A 19,751-nucleotide genomic window follows, 5' to 3' on the forward strand; every position below is an offset into this window, starting at 1 on the left:
CCCCACAGCCCGGTTCGACCTGTGCCTGCACTCTGGAGGGGCCGGGCTAAAGTGGGCATTCAGCCTGGAGGAGTGGTGCTAAGGGTGCCCAGTCCGGGGCCCGCTACAAGGGTGCCCAGTCCGGGGCCCGCTACGAGGGTCCCCAGTCCGGGGCCCGCTACGAGGGTCCCCAGTCCGGGGCCCGCTACGAGGGTCCCCAGTCCGGGGCCCGCTACGAGTGATCCCCAGTCCGGGGTCGGCGGCGAGGGTCCCCGCTCTAGAGGCGCCACCGCGGAGAAATGCCCACCCAGACCCTCCCCTATAGGTTCAGGTTTTGCGGCCAGAGTCCGCACCTTTGGGGGGGTACTGTCACGCCCTGACCGTAGAGAGCTTTTTATGTCTCTATTTTGGTTTGGTCAGGGTGTGATTTGGGTGGGCATTCTATGTTTTGTATTTCTGTGTTTTGGCCGGGTATGGTTCTCAATCAGGGACAGCTGTCTATCGTTGTCTCTGATTGGGAATCATAATTAAGTAGCTTTTTCCTACCTATGCTTTGTGGGTAGTTGTTTTCTGTTTAGTGTTTTCTGCACCTGACAGGACTGTTTCGGTTTCGTTTTTGCACTTTGTTATTTTGTTTAGTGTTCAGTTTAACACTTATTATGGCTGCAGGAGCAGTATTGAGTAGCATGGATGAAAGGTGCACAGAGGTGCCCATAGTAAACTGCCTGCTCCTCAGTCCCAGTTGCTAATATATGCATATTATTGTCTGTGAGTATAACAGAACTCATATGGCAGGCAAAAACCTGAGAAGTTCCACTTCCTGTTTGAATTGTTTCTGAGGAGGCAGATTTTCAACCAAGCTCTCATTGACATTACAGCGAGATATTGATGAGTCTTCCTACGGCTTCCACTAGATGTCAACAGTCAATAGAACTTTGTCTGATGACTCTAATGTGAAGGGGGGCCGAAGGAGACAGGAATTAGTAATCACTGCCATGAGGTAACCACGCATTGAACACGCGCCTTCACATGAGGAGGACCTCCGTTCCACCGCTCTTCTGAAGTCAATCTAATTCTCCGGTTGGAACGTTATTCAAGATGTATGTTAACAACATTCTAAAGATTGATTCAGTACATCGTTTGACATGTTTCTACTGACTGTTACTGTTACTGACTGAACTTTTGGACATTTCGTCACGTTATAGTGGATGCGCTTTGTGACTTTGGAATTGTTTACCACTAAGGCGCTAACCAAAGTAGCTAATTGGACATAAATAACGGACATTATCGAACAAATCAAGCATTTATTGTGGACCTGGGATTCCTAGGACTGCATTCTGATGAAGTTCATCAAAGGTAAGGAAACATTTATCATGTATTTTCTGGTTTCTGTTGACCCCAACATGGCGGCTAATTTGGCTATTGTTCTGAGCTCCATCTCAGATTATTGCATGATTTGCTTTTTCCGTAAAGTTTTTTTAAAATCTGACACAGCGGTTGCATTAAGGAGAGGTATATCTATAATTCCATGTGTATAACTTGTATTATCATCTACATTTATGATGAGTATTTCTGTTGAAACGATGTGGCTATGCAAAATCACTTGATGTTTTTGGAACTAGTGAATGTAACGCACCAATGTAAACTCAGATTTTTTGATATAAATATGAACTTTATCAAACAAAACATGCATGTATTGTGTAACATGAAGTCCTATGAGTGTCATCTGATGAAGATATTCAAAGGTTAGTGATTAATCTTATCTCTATTTCTGCTTTTTGTGAAAGCTATCTTTCGCTGGAAAAATGGCTGTGCTTATTGTCGTTTGGTGGTGACCTAACATAATCGTTTGTAGTGCTTTCGCTGAAAAGCATATTTGAAATCGGACACTTTGGTGGGATTAACAACAAGATCAACTTTAAAATTATATAAGACACATGTATGTTTGAGGAATTTTAATTATGAGATTTCTGTTGTTTGAATTTGGCGCCCTGCACTTTCACTGGCTGCTGTCATATCGATCCCGGTAGAGGGATGCAGCCATAAGAAGTTAAATAAAAGTCATGAACACTTACCACGCTGCGCTTTGGTCCGATTTTTCCTCTTCAGACGATGACACCCGTTACAGCTAGTGCACGTGAAGTCTCATTTACATAAAGAACCGCCCTAAATGACCATTTATGGTCACAAACCTTCCCTTTAAAGCTGCAAGAAATGTCACTAATTTCTGTCCGCCAACATGGAGAAATCAAAGAAGACAAAGAAAAAAAACTTTTTTAGTACACAGAAATATTACTTTTGATCACTGAAGTGGAAGCAAAACAAGCCATACTTTTGGAGCCCTCAGCAATGGCTTGACAAATAACAAACAAAATATTGCTTGGGAGCAGGCTTGAGCTATGGTAAATTCTGCCTCATCTGAGTGCAGAACAGTTAATGAAATTTAGAAAGTCAAGCTTTATTTTCGCAACCATATTCAGACATGGACCACATTTAAATATCTTTTGTTGACAATAAATGTAAGAAATATATATAGCAAAATTAATGTAACAAAATGAATATTACAAAAATAACAAAAAAATAAATCTTGACAGATGTGGGTGATTTGTAAGTCGCTCTGAATAAGAGCGTCTGCTAAATGACTTAAAAGTAAAATGTAAATGTAAATTTGCCTGACCCCTCAGTCCCAGGCCTACCAGAAGGGTGTCCTCTTTATGGAGCGATTCAGCTGCGCCGCATGTTTTGACTGACGCAGTCCTGAAACAAGAGATCAACGTATCAATTATTGGACTCAAACAGCAGCTGGAGGATGTATGCAACGGCCTAAGAGAGATAAATCAATCATTGAAAGAACTGTTTGATTGTGTCAAACATGTGAGACAATAAATTCTGGTGCAATGTAAATGTGTTTTCCTTGTCGATTTGATTACAATATTTGGAAGAACAGATATCTAAAACCGTTGTATGATATTGACTCTTGTCCTCAGTGCCAGAGCTATGGGTTGTGGGAAACACTCCGTCAGGCATGGGCTCATCGGGTCTTGGTGGATCATTCAGTGGAATGCCATTTTTGATTGCAATGTTGTGGAGCACACTGCAAGCCTTGACAATGTAACAAACCTAAAAAGGAATTTGCACATTGTATTACATTCACGTAATGGCATTTGAAAGAATGGCATTTCAGAGGCAAACCTTGCTCGGCTAGTATTGCAGTGTGCCTCCTGTTCCAGACAAGCACAAGGCCCTTTCAGCAGGCCTATGGTGCACTCCGCTGTTGTTTTTGTGCTTGCGTGGGCTTGGTTGTACCTTGCCTCTTGTTGGTTTGAGATGTTTGTGAGGGGAGTCATCAGCCATGTTTTTAACGGGTAACCCCGGTCTCCTGCAGTTATGAAACACACCATTCAGATATTGTTTCCCAGTAGAGGTCTAACATGGCAAATAAAACCTTGAAAATAAAAAAACAAGTCACTTACCAATAAGCCATCCATCCTCAACAGCTCCTTCCTGGAGGTTAAGGCCGACTGAACTGTTCCGCACAAAGAATGAATCGTGTCCCACCTGGCCATTTGGCCACTACATTCAACAAAGCCAAATGTGAATCACAGATGACCTGCACATTGACAGAATGGAAACCTTTTCTTTTGACGAAGTTGAATTCATTCATTGATGGTGATTTTATTGCGATGTGGGTGCAGTCAATTGCTCCAATGACATTAGGAAATCCAGCTATGGTATGGAAATACTTTTTCACTCTGGCCTGTTGCACAGCAGTGTACGGAAACTGCATGTATTGTGGGGGTCAATGAAATAATGCCATGAAGGACTGCAGGCAATATTCGGCTCATGGTTGGTTGTGAAATGCCAGACCGATCCGCAATCTCCCGTTGGAATGTTCCAGTGGCCAAAAATCCCAGGGTGGAGAGGACTTGGGTATGCACTGGGATGGCATTGGTGCGTTTCGTCTCCCTTTCTAATACTGGAGAGAGTTGGTTGCAGAGATACAATAAAATATGCCTTGGAAAACAAAATCTACTAATAAGCCAAGCGTCACTCTCAGCAAAAAAATCTGCACGCTCATTGAAAACACGCTCCCTGCGTAATGCAGCTTGTGCCAGATCCTCCAGCAATGCAAGATCTGCCATTTTGGACAAGTCACAATGCCTGTGTTGCCTTTTATATTATTTAACTGGTTTAACTAAATTGCCTCCAACCTTACATTCCACTCTCTTTCTAATTGACTTTATTATTCAATTATTATTCAATTAGGCTTAAATGGTTTCATGTTTATGAATTCGATAGCACCCTGAGAAAAATATTAGTAGCTTAAGTGTCTATAAAATAAATACGAAATAAACGATTCATGTATTATCTTTTTTCTTCATATTTTATGATTTGGTCCAGTATGTCAATCCTTTCTCCATTTGGTGGATGGTATTTCATTAGCAGTTTGACTTTCTACCACAAGGTGCTGTGGGTACGCATGGTCAGAGGTGTGCTTCAATTTACACACATTCTCAATTATAAGTTACAAATTGATAAATCCCACACATTCTCAAGTATAAGTACAAATTGAGAAATCCCACACATTCTCAAGTATAAGTACACATTGATAAATCCCACACATTCTCAAGTATAAGTACACATTGATAAATCCCACACATTCTCAAGTATAAGTACAAATTGATAAATCCCACACATTCTCAAGTATAAGTACACATTGATAAATCCCACACATTCTCAAGTATAAGTACAAATTGATAAATCCCACACTTTGCTTAGAAATGATTGCACACTAGGTTTACGAACCTTTCTGTTCATACGCAACATTGATAAATGAGGGCCCAGGTCTTTCTCACAGGCTACAAGTGAAGACAGACACACCAAGGACGCAACTGCATGCATCCTTATCCAATTCCGAGGTGCATATTGCAAATATTGGAAGAACTGTCCACATTTACTTTTTATCAGCCAACAAGATGAGTAGGCCTAACGAACAGCAAAAGCACTAGCCTTTGTCAATCTACTATCCCCCATAGTACAAAAGTCTAACTATTCTATTCTGTGCGAGAAATAAATATTCCAAACATTGTCTGGGACAGTTGTGTGATGCAATAGATCCCTATGTGGCTGACACAACAGATCAGAACATTTAGCTTAAAATGTTGATCAACTATTAGCCTATTTCTTCACATTATAAGTGCAACAATGCGCACATGGTAGAAGCATTAAGAGCAAATGTTCCATGAGCAGAAAACACCATTATCAAAAGTTATCGCAAATGCAATTATGCATGTCATTATTTTATTATAAAGGTGCATTTTTATGGTGAAAATGATCTTCCCCCAAACTTGAAACAAACATGCTGCTTATTTTACATTTTAGTCATTTAGCAGACGCTCTTATCCAGAGCGACTTACAGTAGAGTGCATACATTTTTATTAAATTATTTTACATACTGAGACAAGGATATCCCTACCGGCCAAACCCTCCCTACCGGCCAAACCCTCCCTAACCCGGACGACGCTATGCCAATTGTGCGTCGCCCCACGGATCTCCCGGTTGCGGCCGGCTGCGACAGAGCCTGGGCGCGAACCCAGAGACTCTGGTGGCGCAACTAGCATAGTTGCCCTAGACCACTGCGCCACCCGGGAGATGGCCTTTGTCAATGCTTATGTATGCCAGCTAGGCTCTACACCCCTTGTAAAGCGGATAGTTGTGATACAAACCTTATTAAAACATATAGGCCTATGGGTGTGCAACTATGATTAGAAAAAGTCGCAAAAAACGCATTGTTTCTTATGTTGGGCATCATTCACAAGTGATAATATATAATTCACAAGTGATAAGCTAATATTGTTACCCATCAAACTGTTCTTGATTTAATCTTGTCTTTACATACACTAAATAATATATGTGTGAAATTTGTTTTGATTTAGAACGAACCATTATCATGCACCTATATTGAAACAGGAGCAGTGGAAAAAATTACATGTCATCTATGCACTTAAATAGCGAATGGAGGATGCTTTTCCCCATGGTTTATTTTCATGCACAGCCAGGTAGGCTATACTCCTGTTGAATATATAAGCAATGTGCTTAATATTAGGAAAGTTGAGAAATAAATATAGTAGGCCTAGCCTATAGAAAGCTGATGTGATCCTTTTTAGTAGAGGCCATCACTCTTTTTTTAATTGCGCAATTGCCTAGCTGATAGAAATTTTGTGCAACATCTCATGGGCTCTCATGAAGCGTTTGATTCGATTTTCGAAGACATTTGCATTGATGTCAGAGTGATTAGAGGGACAATAGAGCGCTGATTACCAGGCAGTTAGCAAGTTTGTTAGGTTACTAATGACCAGCAGCAGCATCAGTGCTTGGAGAAGCCTAATTACTGTGATTAAACGGTCACATGGAATTTGACTGCCTTCATGACTCTTGACCGCCGGTGTGGCAACAGTATCTTCACAGCAACAGCACGAATTAAGACTTCCGGAGGATGTCCTCCAACCTATCAGTGCTCTTGCAGCATGAACTGACATGTTGTCTACCCAATCAAAGGATTAGAGAATGAATCTAGTACTGAAATCATAAGCTACAGCTAACTAGCACTGCAGTTCATAAAATGTGGTGAGTAGTTGACTCAAAGAGAGAGAAAGACAACAGTTGAACAGTTTTAGACAAATTAATTTCTTAAAAAATGAAGTAGAAGCAAGAGAGAGAGAGAGAAAGATATTTTGTTGTATATTTTTTAACTTTCACTCTCACTTACTTAGCTAGCCAATGCAGCTAGCTAGTTTAATCTACATAAAACACCCAGTGTAACGATCGTCTAAGGGAGGAGACCAAAACGCAGAGTGGTAAGTGTTCATTTTTATTTAATAAATAAACTGAACACTGAAACAACAAAAAACAACAAAGAGAGTGTACGAAACGAAACAGTCCTGTCTGGTGCAGACACAAAACAGAAAACAACTATCCACAAACACAGGTGGGAACAGGCTACCTAAGTATGGTTCTCAATCAGAGACAACGATAGACAGCTGCCTCTGATTGAGAACCACACCCGGCCAAACACATAGAAAAAGACAACATAGAACAAAACATAGAATGCCCACCCCAACTCACGCCCTGACCAAACCAAAATAGAGACATAAAAAAGGAACTAAGGTCAGGGAGTGACAGTACCCCCCCCCCCCCCCCCCCCCCAAAGGTGCGGACTCTGGCCGCAAAACCTGAACCTATAGGGGAGGGTCTGGGTGGGCATTTCACCGCGATGGCGGCTCTGGTGCGGGACGTAGATCCCGCTCCACCTCTGGCTTGGCCCACTTAGGTGGCGCCTCTAGAGCGGGGACCCTCGCCGCCGACCCCGGACTGGGTACCCTCGCAGCGGGCCCCGGAGAGGAGGGCGACTCTGGCAGCTCCGGACAGGAGGGCGACTCTGGCAGCTCCGGACAGAAGGGCGACTCTGGCAGCTCCGGACAGGAGGGCGACTCTGGCAGCTCCGGACAGGAGGGCGACTCTGGCAGCTCCGGACAGGAGGACGTCGCTGGAGGCTCCGAACTGGGGATCGACGCTGGAGGCTCCGGACTGGGGATCGACGCTGGAGGCTCCGGACTGGGGATCGACGCTGGAGGCTCCGGACTGGGGATCGTCGCTGGAGCCTCCGGACTATGGATCGTCACTGGAGGCTCCGGACTGGGGATCGTCGCTGGAGGCTCCGGACTGAAGGGCGTCACTGGAGTGGAGATACACACAGGAGGCTTCGTGCCATGGATCATCACTGGAGGCTTCTTGCCATGGATCATCACTGGAGGCTTTTTGCCATGGATCATCACTGGATGCTTCTTGCCATGGATCATCACTGGAGGCTTCGTGCCATGGATCATCACTGGAGGCTTCGTGCCATGGATCATCACTGGAGGCTTCGTGCCATGGATCATCACTGGAGGCTTCTTGCCATGGATCACCACTGGAGGCTTCTTGCCATGGATCATCACTGGAGTCTTTGTGCCATGGATCATCACTGGAGGCTTCGTGCCATGGATCATCACTGGAGGCTTTTTTCCATGGATCATCACTGGAGGCTTCTTGCCATGGATCATCACTGGAGGCTTCGTGCCATGGATCATCACTGGAGGCTTCGTGCCATGGATCATCACTGGAGGCTTCGTGCCATGGATCATCACTGGAGGCTTAGTGCCATGGATCATCACTGGAGGCTTCGTGCCATGGATCATCAGTGGAGACTTCGTGCCATGGATCATCACTGGAGGGGAGAGACACACAGGAGGCCTGGCTCTGGCAGCAGGCACAGGACTCACCAGGCTGGGGAGACATGCAGGAGGGTTAGGGCTTAGCACAGGCACAGGACTCACCAGGCTGGGGAGACATGCAGGAGGCCTCTTCCTTAGCCGAGGCACCGGATACACTGGGCCGTGGAGGCGCACTGGCGGTCTCGAGCACAGAGCTAGCACAACTCGATCTGGCTGGATACCCCCTGTAGCCCGGCAAGTGCGGGGAGTTGGAACAGGCCGCACTGGGCTGTGCTGGCGAACCGGGGACACCGTGCGTAGGGCTGGTGCAGTATAACCCGGGCCGAGGAGACACACTGGAGGCCAGATGCGCTGAGCCGGCATCATCCCTCCTGGCTCGATGCCCACTCTAGCCCGGCCGATGCGAAGAGCTGCGATGTAGCGCACCGGGCTATGAGTGCGCGCTGATGACACCGTGCGCTTCACCGCATAACACGGTGCCTGCCCGGTCACTCTCTCGCAACGGTAAGCATGGGGAGTTGGCTCAGGTCTCCTACCTGACTCCGCCAATCCCCCCGTGTGCCTCCCCCCAAAAAAATCTGGGGCTGCCTCTCGTGCACGTTTCCTCGAGCCAACTCCTCGTAGCGTCTCAGCTCCTCTTTAGGACGGCGATACTCTCCCGGTTGTGCCCAGGGTCCCTTGCCGTCCAAGATTTCCTCCCATTTCCAGGAGTCCATTCCACCACGCTGCTTGGTCCTTTGGTGGCTGGTAGTTCTGTAACGATCGTCTAAGGGAGGAGACCAAAACGAAGCGTGGTAAGTGTTCATTTTTATTTAATAAATAAACTGAACACTGAAACAACAAAAAACAACAAAGAGAGTGAACGAAACGAAACAGTCCTGTCTGGTGCAGACACAAAACAGAAAACAACTACCCACAAACACAGGTGGGAACAGGCTACCTAAGTATGGTTCTCAATCAGAGACAACGATAGACAGCTGCCTCTGATTGAGAACCACACCCGGCCAAACACATAGAAAAGGACCACATAGAACAAAACATAGAATGCCCACCCCAACTCATGCCCTGACCAAACCAACTTAGAGACATAAAAAAGGAACTAAGGTGAGGGCGTGACACCCAGCTCAAACAGAGAGGGGTGCTATGGTAGCTAGCTGGCTATGGCTATCCAACAGTGGAACTCTTCCAAGTCAATGTAAGCTTTGAGTTTTATAAATGTATTGCCACCGGGCCCGCCGGTGTAACTGCTAAACTGCTTGCTGACTGTACACTGTACTGCATGTGTTAGTTCTGTTGATTATGACGTTAGATAATATGGTAATAACGATGTAGGCTATGTGTAGTGGATAGCGGTTATGATATGAAGGTTTGGCTTGGAACGTTTTTTTTGCCTGGTCACAGACAGCTGATGTGTTTTGCACTGCACTTTCCACAAGGAAAGGGAAAAGGTGAGAGGAGAAGAGCATGTTGATGCGAGAAGGAATTATACAACGGTCAAAGGGATCATGCTGTTTGTATGTGGCTGCTATGAAAGTGAACTGTGTTTGCATGTGATCAGAATGTCATGACCCCACTATTTCGTGGCAACAGAGGGCTCTCAAGGGGTGGTCACGAGAGTGCTCAGGGAGGTGTGTTGGAGTTTCCATCAGTGCGATTACGGTGGAAAGTCCAGACCAGGTCTTTACCGTGCGCATCCCCTCAGAATATGCCGATTTGGCTCTCGCCTTCTGTAAGAATTACCACCTCATCGACGAGGGGATTGTGCGATAAATCTCCTGGTAGACACAGCACTTCCCAGGAGGAGACAGTGGCTATGGAAACATATGTCTCCGAATCCCTGGGGAAGGGATACATTCGGCCCTCCACTTCACCTGCCTCCTCAAGTTTATTTTTTGTGAAGAAGAAGGATGGGGGTCTGCGCCCATGTATTGACTATCGAGGGATCAATCAGATCAGTGTGAGGTACAGCTACCCGCTGCCTCTCATCGCCAGTGCGATCGAGTCAATGCACAGGGCGCGCTTCTTCACAAAATTGGATCTCAGGAGCGCTTACAACCTGGTGCGTATCCGGGAGGGGGACGAGTGGAAGACGGCATTTAGTACCACCTCAGGGCACTATGAGTACCTCGTCATGCCGTACGGGTTGATGAATGCTCCATCAGTCTTCCAGGCCTTTGTTGACGAGATTTTCCGGGACCTGCACGGGCAGGGTGTAGTGGTGTATATTGATGACATTCTGATATACTCTGCTACACGCGCCGAGCATGTGTCCCTGGTGCGCAGGGTGCTTGGTCGAATGTTGGAGCATGACCTGTACGTCAAGGCTGAGAAATGTCTGTTCTTCCAACAGTCCGTCTCCTTCTTAGGGTACCGCATTTCCACGTCAGGGGTGGAGATGGAGAGTCACCGCATTTCAGCCGTGCGTAATTGGCCGACTCCCACCACGGTAAAGGAAGTGTAGCGGTTTCTGGGGTTTGCCAACTACTACCAGAGGTTTATCCGGGGTTTTGGTCAGGTAGCAGCTCCCATTACCTCACTGCTGAAGGGTGGACCGGTGCGGCTGCGTGGTCGGCTGAGGCAGACAGGGCTTTAGGTCACCTGAAGGCTCTGTTTACCTCGGCTCCCGTGCTGGCTAATCCGTTTCCCTCTTTGGCGTTCATAGTGGAGGTGGATGCCTCCGAGGCTGGGATAGGAGCCGTGCTCTCTCAGCGCTCGGGCACGCCACCAAAGCTCCGCCCCTGTGCTTTCTTTTCGAAGAAGCTCAGCCCGGCGGCGCGAAACTATGATGTGGGGGACCGGGAGCTGTTGGCTGTTGTCAAGGCTCTGAAGGCGTGGAGGCATTTGTTTGAGGGGGCTAACTGACCACCGCAATCTGGAGTACATCAGGGCGGCGAGAAGACTGAACCCTCGCCAGACAAGGTGGGCTATGTTCTTTACCCATTTTGTTTTCACTCTATCCTACAGACCAGGTTCCCAGAACGCTAAGGCAGACGTACTGTCTCGGATGTATGACACAGAGGAGCGGTCCATGGATCACACTACCATACTTCCGGCCTCTTGCCTGGTGGCACCGGTGGTGTTGGAGCTGGACGCGGACATCGAGCGGGCGTTACGCAAAGAGCCCACTCCCCACCAGTGTCCAGCTGGGCGCCTGTACATTCTGTCTGCTGTCCGTGATCGTTTGATCTATTGGGCCCACACGTCACCCTCCTCTGGTCAACCTGGCATCGGTCGGACGGTGCGCTGTCTTAGTGGGAAGTACTGCTGGTCCACCTTGGCCAAGGATGTGAGGGTTTATGTTTCCTCCTGCTCGGTGTGCGCCCAGTGCAAGGCTCCCAGGCACCTGCCCAAAGGGAATTTACAACCCCTACCCGTTCCGCAACGGCTGTGGTCGCACCTGTCGGTGGACTTCCTGACGGATCTTCCTCCCTCACAGGGCAACACCACGATCCTGGTCATTGTGGATCGGTTTTCTAAGTCCTGGGTGCTGGGTGCCGGTGGACGACGTGTTGGACCCGTCAATGCTGAGGGAGTTCCACCGTCTCCATCCGGATCGCCCTGCACCTCGTCCTCCGGGTCATCCCCGAGGCCGGCGTCAAGGGGAGGCTACTGTCACGACTTCCGCCGAAGTCGCTGCCTCTCCTTGTTCGTGCGGCGCTCGGCGGTCGGCGTCGCCGGTCTACTAGCCATCGCCAATCCACTTTTCTTTTTCCTTTGTTTTTTTCTTTGTTTTCACACACCTGTTTTCCATTTCACAATTATTTGTTCCTGTATTTAAACCCTCTGTTTCCCCCATGGTGTTGTGCTGGATTATTACCTGTTCAGTTAGGTTTATTTTGATGGCTGTTTTTTTGACGGATGCTGGGTTCACCCGTGCGTTATCTTTACCGTCTTGTTTTGGTCAAGTGTAATTGTTACCTTGTGCCTTGTTGAGTAAAGTACGTTGCTCACTCATTCTGCTCTCCTGCGCCTGACTTCATGCACCAGCTACACTCACCTTCTTACACAGGGGTGTATTCATTCCGCCGATTCTGTTGAAAAACATTTCTAAACAGAACGAAACGGGGATAAATATACCTTAATTTGTCCAATAGAAACTATTTTTTGCAACTGTTGGACTAATGATTGCACCCTAGATCAGCTAGATGCAGAAACGAGTGTGCAAGGCAGTATTGAATGTGTCAGTGTCTGTCACCTTGATTTCTCAAATTTCTCTCAACCTGTGCACCTATGTTGTAAATGTTCATTCTTAGGCTAGGTTGTAGCAACCTCATGATAGGTGTAGGGAAAATTTGAGTATCATGTAGTAGCCTAAACATACCGATGTTACATAGAGCTGGGTGAATGGATCATGAATGACAGTCCTCCAATATGCTGTAATAGAAATAAGGCCATGCTCAACAACAACAAAAAATCATCCTCCCTCATCTTAAATGTCCCCGACTGCCACTGCACAATAAACAAAGTTTAAATGCAGAGACTCCGAAATCATTGAGTGCTTTTGAAATCTGTAGCCTATCTCTGCTGCGCTGTATCAGCACAATGGACAGCGCCCTACAACAAGGCCGTTTGGTAAAGAATATAGGCTACAAGATAGATAGATGGAGCAATTCCCCTATTACAAACAGCCTAAGTGAATGCAGCCGTACACACAGCTTTCTTACCAAAATAATTTAAACTAAATGCTGAAAGTAGTAGCGTAGTTATTCATGCATGCAAACAAAAATACTGAATACCAGTTTGGCTTAGAATAGTAACAATGTGAACAAATGAATGTGAATAGAACAAAACAGAGATACCAAGTAGTAGGCCTAGTAAACTAAATATCAGATTGATAAAGGGATGAAACAATCTATATTTAAGCTAATTACATGAACAGTAAACACACACAGTAAACAAAAGGCGAATGGATTTGGATTTGGCCGGGGTTGGCAGTCATTGTAAATAAGAATGTATTCTTAACTAACTTGCCTTGTTAAATAAAGGTTAAATAAAAAATGTAAATATTTAATACAAATTTCAAAAGTGGTCCGAAACCTGAATACCGACACGAGGGAGCAAACAAATTCCCCTCTAAGACAATCACTGGTACAGCTGATTAGCTGTCTTGAGTCAAATATCTAGAAACACTCATCTAAGTGAGACTCTCCTACTACGCTCATCATCAATGGGAACCATCGAGATAGCTGGCTAGCTATTTTCCAGAGTAAACAACAGTAGAAGATGGGAAAGGGGAGACCCTTTTTGGACAATCAGAGCCATACAAGCTTGCCGCTGAAAGGCCAACAACCTTCCTAATGAGGGCTGGTTACGACAGAGATAAATGGCGAACAAAGGCATTCACACGTAAATACATTCATGATTTTTTTATTCCAAACGGGCAGCAGTTCATGTGTAAACTCTATGATTACTGTGAGAATAGTTCTGAAATGTATCGAAGATAAGTGTATTTTTTTCTCTCTCTATCTCCCTCTCCATGTGGTTGAGTAAAAGCCACCATATTGTGTCAGTCCGCTAGGGACCTTTGTCTCATGTATTATGGGTGTATGTTTATTCTGTGTAATTATTTAGTTAGCTAGTAAATAAATAATTAAACCAATTTGTGTAGTACTGAATCATGAGTAAGGCTGAGGGTTTTGCAGATGGATGAGGTTACAACTGTTCAGAATGATATGATAAGAGGCAATGATTAATAAGATGATAGTTTATCGATATAATAGATATAGACCTTATAGAGTTTAATTTGGGAGATGGTGACTATTTAAACAACCTCTTCCGTGGAGCCCCAAATTCCTAATGAGTTAATTGTTACATAATTAATTTAATCGGGTAACAATTAAACATAGTTAGTGGATTAAATAAATAAGAGTCATCATATCAATGAAAGTAAAGTCACAACACTAGCTAACCAACAACTGTAATGATGTATTTGAGAGACAAGTGCTCATTGTGAAAATGTATTTATGTTTTCAATAAACATTGGAAATGAAATATAGCTTCTGTCAACAATCTAAGCCAACCCCGTCTGTTTTGCCTCATAGTTGCCCATGTGTCGGATTTGTTGCAAAACAACCAACCTGTCTATGGCACGGAATATCCACTGCGCTCTATCAGCACCTTGGACAGCGTCCTACACATTAAAGCAAGATTTTGATAAACCAAGCAGCTAGATTGTTTCAATCTTACCTTTTCAAGACTTGCAGCCTCCTTGATGCTCTGTGGAACTTCCTGAGTAATCAATCGTTCCATTCTCCCCTAAATCTTATTGTAAGAGCCCTCTCAAATGTTAGTTGGATTAGTTGAGTTTTCCTCAAGTGTAGCATGCTTCTTCTGTGCTGACTGAACAAGTTTTTCAAAGTGGAAAATGAGTTCTCACATGTAGCTGTGGACGCCCCAAAAGTCAGTTCATGTTTCAGTGCAGTAAACATGGTCGGCATAGCAGAGAGCGGCCCAGAGAATCGTTGCAGGATATCAAGTAGGGTCCATTTGTCCACATTGGAGCCAGAGCGGGCGATTTCAGCAAAAACTGGCGAGTGACACTAAACTCAGCTTCCAAAAAATCTGTTTTGCTTTGATCAGCAGTGGTTTCACCTTGTTCACATCTAGAAAGTGGCTCTCTGGGTCCAGGGCCCACAGGGCCTCCTCAGCTGGCTGTTGCGTTCACTGAATTGTTCCTACAACGACAGCATCCAACGTGCTGAAGAACAGTCTTTTACACTCAGTCTCTTCTCCTCTGTCCTGCCGGCCTAATGTACTGTCCACCATGTATTGCTGGAGATTTGTACTTACATAATGTCATCATTTGATTGGAGCTGGTGGTGGTGTGTAAGTAGCACTGCACTGTGCCCCAATGGCTTCAAAGGAACTCACTGTCGCACCTCAGCTTCTCAACGTACTCCAACGCACTGCGGACCACTTTGACTCCAGTGTAAAGATCCATTGCTTTTGCCTGGAGTAATTTGTTTGGAGAATTATGTGGATATATTGAAGCAACATCTCAAGACATCAGTCAGGAAGTTAATTCTTAAGGCTAGCCTAGACAACATCCGCTGAAATGGCAGATTAAAGCTTAACTTCTTGTTAATCTAGCCATCGTGTACGATTTCAAAAAGGCTTTACAAATTAAAGCTTAACTTCTTGTTAATCTAGCCATCGTGTCCGATTTCAAAAAGGCTTTACAGCGAAAGCACACCATTCGATTATGTTAGGTCAGTGCCTAGTCACAGAAAAACCTACAGCCATTTTCCAGCCAAAGAGAGGAGTCACAAAAAGCAGAAATAGAGATAAAATGAATCACTAACCTTTGATGATCTTCATCAGGTGCCACTCATAGGACTTCATGTTATACAATACATTTATGTTTTGTTCGATAAAGTACATATTTATATCCAAAAATCTCAGTTTACATTGGCGCGTTATGTTCAGTAATGTTGTGCCTCAAAAACATCTGGTGAATTTGCAGAGAGCCACATCAATTTACAGAAATACTCATCATAAACTTTGATAAAAGATACAAGTGTTATGCATAGAATTAAAGGTATACTTCTCCTTAATGAAACCGCTGTGCCAGATTTCAAAAAAGCTTTACGGAAAAAGCACACCATGCAATAATCTGAGTACAGCGCTAAGCCACAAAAACAAGCCATACAGATACCCGCCATGTTGTGGAGTCAGTAAAAGTCAGAATTAGCGTTATAAATATTCACTTACCTTTGATGATCTTCATCGGAATGCACTCGCAGGAATCCCAGTTCCACAATAAATGTTTGTTTTGTTCGATAAAGTTCATCTTTATGTCCAAATACCTCCTTTTTGTTACCGCGTTTAGTTCACCAATCAAAATTCACAAGGCGCGGGCACGTCCAGACGAAAGTCCAGACGAAAAGTCAAAAAAGTTATATTACAGTTCGTAGAAACATGTCAAACGATGTATAGAATCAATCTTTAGGATGTTTTTATCATAAATCTTCAATAATGTTTCAACCCGGATAATTCCTTTGTCTTTAGAAATGAAAAGGAACGCAGCTCGCGCTCACGGCCGCGCGCGATACTTAGCTCATGGCATTCTGCCAGACCTCGTAGTCAAACAGCTCTTATTCGCTCCCCCTTCATAGTAGAAGCCTGAAACAAGGTTCTAAAGACTGTTGACATCTAGTGGAAGCCTTGGGAAGTGCAATATGACCCCATAGACACTGTATATTCGAAAGGCAATGACTTGAAAAACTACAAACCTAAGATTTCCCACTTCCTGGTTGGATTTTTCTCAGGTTTTCGCCTGCCATATGAGTTATGTTATACTCACAAACATCATTCAAACAGTTTTAGAAACTTCAGAGTGTTTTCTATCCAAATCTACTAATAATGTGCATATATTAGCTTCTGGGCCTGAGTAGCAGGCAGTTTACTCTGGGCACGCTTTTCATCCGAACGTGAAAATGCTGCCCCCTATCCCAATTAAAGCTTGGTCGCAAATGGGTCTTCCAAATGCACAATGACCCCAAACATACTTCCAAAGTTGTGGCAAAAGGACAACAAAGTCAAGGTATTGGAGTGGCCATCACAAAGCCCTGACCTCAATCCCATAGAAAATTTGTGGGCAGAACTGAAAAAGCGTGTGCGAGCAAGGAGGCCTACAAACTTGACAAAATTCCCCCAACTTATTGTGGGAAGCTACCTGAAACGTTTGACCCAAGTTAAACATTTTAAAGGCAATGCTACCACATACTAATTGAGTGTGTGTAAACTTCTGACTCACTGGGAATGTGATGAAAGAAATAAAAGCTGAAATAAATCATTCTCTCTACTATTATTCGGACATTTCACATTCTTAAAATAAAGTGGTGATCCTAACTGACCTAAGACAGGGAACTCTTACTAGGATTAAATGTCAAGAATTGTGAAAAACTGAGTTTAAATGTATTTGGCTAAGATGTATGTAAACTTCCGACTTCAACTGTACTTAGTTTTACCTGCATTCAATACTAATTTCTGTAATACAATGAAGGTAGACTGTAGTTCATATAGAGCCTGGTCAATCATGGGGCAACCTGCACATATGTTGGGTTTATTTTTCTGTTACTGCCACACACTCACCATCTCCCTCTCTCGCTCTCTCCTTATGAAACTCTTGTCTCTCTGGATGCAACTTCTGCCTGCTCATTGGCTGAAGCGGAGATTGCCCTTGCCGCCGGTTGGCTTAAAGTCTGTCCACTCTGTTTTGACATATAAGTGTAACTGTTTATCTGAACTGTGGCGTACGAATAGCCGTCCCACAAATGACAAACCCCGCACCCCATCCTGCACAGAGTGGACTCAGACAGCGATGTACATAGATCCTGTCCTGCTAGAAAACCTATATACCTTACTAAAGAGGTTAATCTCCTAACATATAATATATTACAAGCCTAACATTTCTACAGCGAATAGGAGAAGAGATTTTTCTGATATTCTAGTGGATATTAAATTACATTTTTATTCAATCTCCTCTTTGTATTTGAAGAAGAAAAAGGCTCACCATGCTCTCTGCTTGTCTGGAGTTCCTGGGGATGGGGTTGTGCCTACTGGGCTCGCTCCTGGTCATGATCGCGTGTGGGCTGCCCATGTGGAAGGTGACGGCGTTCATCGATATGAATATCGTAGTCGCGCAGACCACTTGGGACGGGCTCTGGATGTCATGCGTGGTGCAGAGCACCGGCCAGATGCAGTGCAAGATGCACGACTCGGTGTTGGCGCTCAGCCATGACCTGCAGACAGCGCGCGCCCTCACGGTGATCGCGGCGGTTCTTGGGGTGGCGGGTCTGGTGGTGACTATTGCCGGGGCGCAGTGCACTAACTGTATCAAGACCGAATTGGTGAAAGCAAAAGTGGTGCACGCCGGTGGGGTGGTCTACATAATCAGCGGTCTATTGGTGTTGGTTCCCCTCTGTTGGATGGCCAATAACATCATAGTAGACTTTTACAACCCAGATGTGTCCTCGTCCAAGAAGAGGGAGATAGGAGCGGCCATCTATATCGGCTGGGCCGCCACAGCCCTGCTCCTTCTGGGGGGAACCCTGCTGTGCTGTTCTTGTCCCCAGCGAGGCAAGAGTGCCTATCCCATCAATTATGCCCCCACCAAGACCATCTCGGCCAACGGAGACTTCGACAAGAGACATTATGTGTAGGCGATGAGAAGAGAGTTTTGCGCACATCCACACTTGCCACAGGAGCCGGACAGACAAGTTAATGTCTACCATTCCTGTTTGATGTCCATCACATACGTTATCTTTATTGTGGTCACTTAGAACGGAGGCTTTGATAAGGGAAATGATGTGTAGGCTAGACGCTAGACAATATCAGGATACTTTTTTCATTTGGTTTGATTGTCTGTTATGCATGCCGACTTCACCAAACGTTAACTTCCTCAGTTTGAAATCAGTGTATTTTTTTCGAACATATATTTCTGTGTGTTGTAGGCTACACCGTTGTATAGGGGTCTGGCGACCAGAAAATAAAAACAAAAATGTTGCCAATGAAGCCATTCCCCCCGAGAGCGCAGCTAACGACCAAAACATTGAAACAGTGATCATCAACTAAGGGAATTTCGTATTTTTCACCCAACTTGTAACCTAAATCCAATGACAAGGTTACATTTTTGGTTGATCTCAAGTTAAATTCACGTTAGTTGACAAATCAACCACATGTAAATCAAAACTAGACATTGAACGATGTCTGTGCCCAGTGGGACCTACTTGTTGTGTAGCCTATCCATTGTGTAGCGTTTTTATAAACTCTTGTATTTGCATATGCTTATTGTAAAGATGTTTTAAAGTTGATGTTATCATTTGACACTAGGCTATTGTCTGGCCAGAGTGGTCTGTCACTTCTGTGTGCTCTGTGAATAAAGCCTATTGTTCTCAACTGGCTTTAGTGTCTGTATGTAAGTTGTAAATAGCTACATACATAGAAGCAGGTGTAACAGTATAACTGAAACGCTACTAGCGCGTACCCGCTAACTAGCTAGCCATTTCACATCCGTTACACAGGGACTGGTTTTCAACATAGTTAATAAGTTTAGGTTCCCACACTGGACGTGTCCTTTGTAAGCAGTGAATGCTACTCAGAAAAATGTGTCCTCATATGATGATCAAATTAGCTTATTTGCATTTGAATGCTGTTGTATTGTACTGTATAACTAGCTGATTGTGGATTTGTTTTCCTAGCCCTCTTTAAACTATTGGGCAATTGATGTTTTATAATAAAAATGAAATCACAAACCCCCTTGTGTTTCTGTGTAGTATTATTGTCTGTTACATGTGCATTAGGCTATTTTTATTCTAATAGTATGTACTATTGACTGTTTATTATGCACAGTTCACAATACAGTTTCAGTCGCATTACTGAGGTTTCTCTACATTGACCTTCTACCACACACACAAACATACAATATACAGTGCATTCAGGAAATTATTCACTTTTTCCACATTTTGTTACATTACAGCCTTATTCTACAATGGAGTC

At 44.7% G+C, this 19,751-nt stretch overlaps 2 protein-coding genes across 2 annotated transcripts; one reads left to right on the forward strand and one right to left on the reverse strand.

Annotated features, from left to right (window-relative positions):
• Nucleotides 1–6,853: 6,853 nt before the first annotated feature.
• LOC139544153 (uncharacterized) lies at nucleotides 6,854–18,049 on the reverse strand. The gene is made up of 2 exons (XM_071350953.1): nucleotides 17,767–18,049; nucleotides 6,854–9,018 (listed from the first exon to the last, which is right to left on the reverse strand). Exon 2 carries the CDS (start codon nucleotides 8,616–8,618, stop codon nucleotides 7,245–7,247), a length of 1,374 nt encoding a protein of 457 aa, XP_071207054.1. The 5' UTR covers nucleotides 8,619–9,018; nucleotides 17,767–18,049; the 3' UTR covers nucleotides 6,854–7,244.
• On the forward strand, nucleotides 17,528–19,511 carry LOC139544154 (claudin-5-like). Its single transcript, XM_071350954.1, has one exon. It carries the CDS (start codon nucleotides 17,768–17,770, stop codon nucleotides 18,413–18,415), a length of 648 nt encoding a protein of 215 aa, XP_071207055.1. The 5' UTR covers nucleotides 17,528–17,767; the 3' UTR covers nucleotides 18,416–19,511.
• The last annotated feature ends 240 nt before the right edge of the window (nucleotides 19,512–19,751 follow it).

This window comes from Salvelinus alpinus, chromosome 18 (genome assembly GCF_045679555.1).
Source record: "Salvelinus alpinus chromosome 18, SLU_Salpinus.1, whole genome shotgun sequence".
NCBI classification, from domain to species: domain Eukaryota; kingdom Metazoa; phylum Chordata; class Actinopteri; order Salmoniformes; family Salmonidae; genus Salvelinus; species Salvelinus alpinus.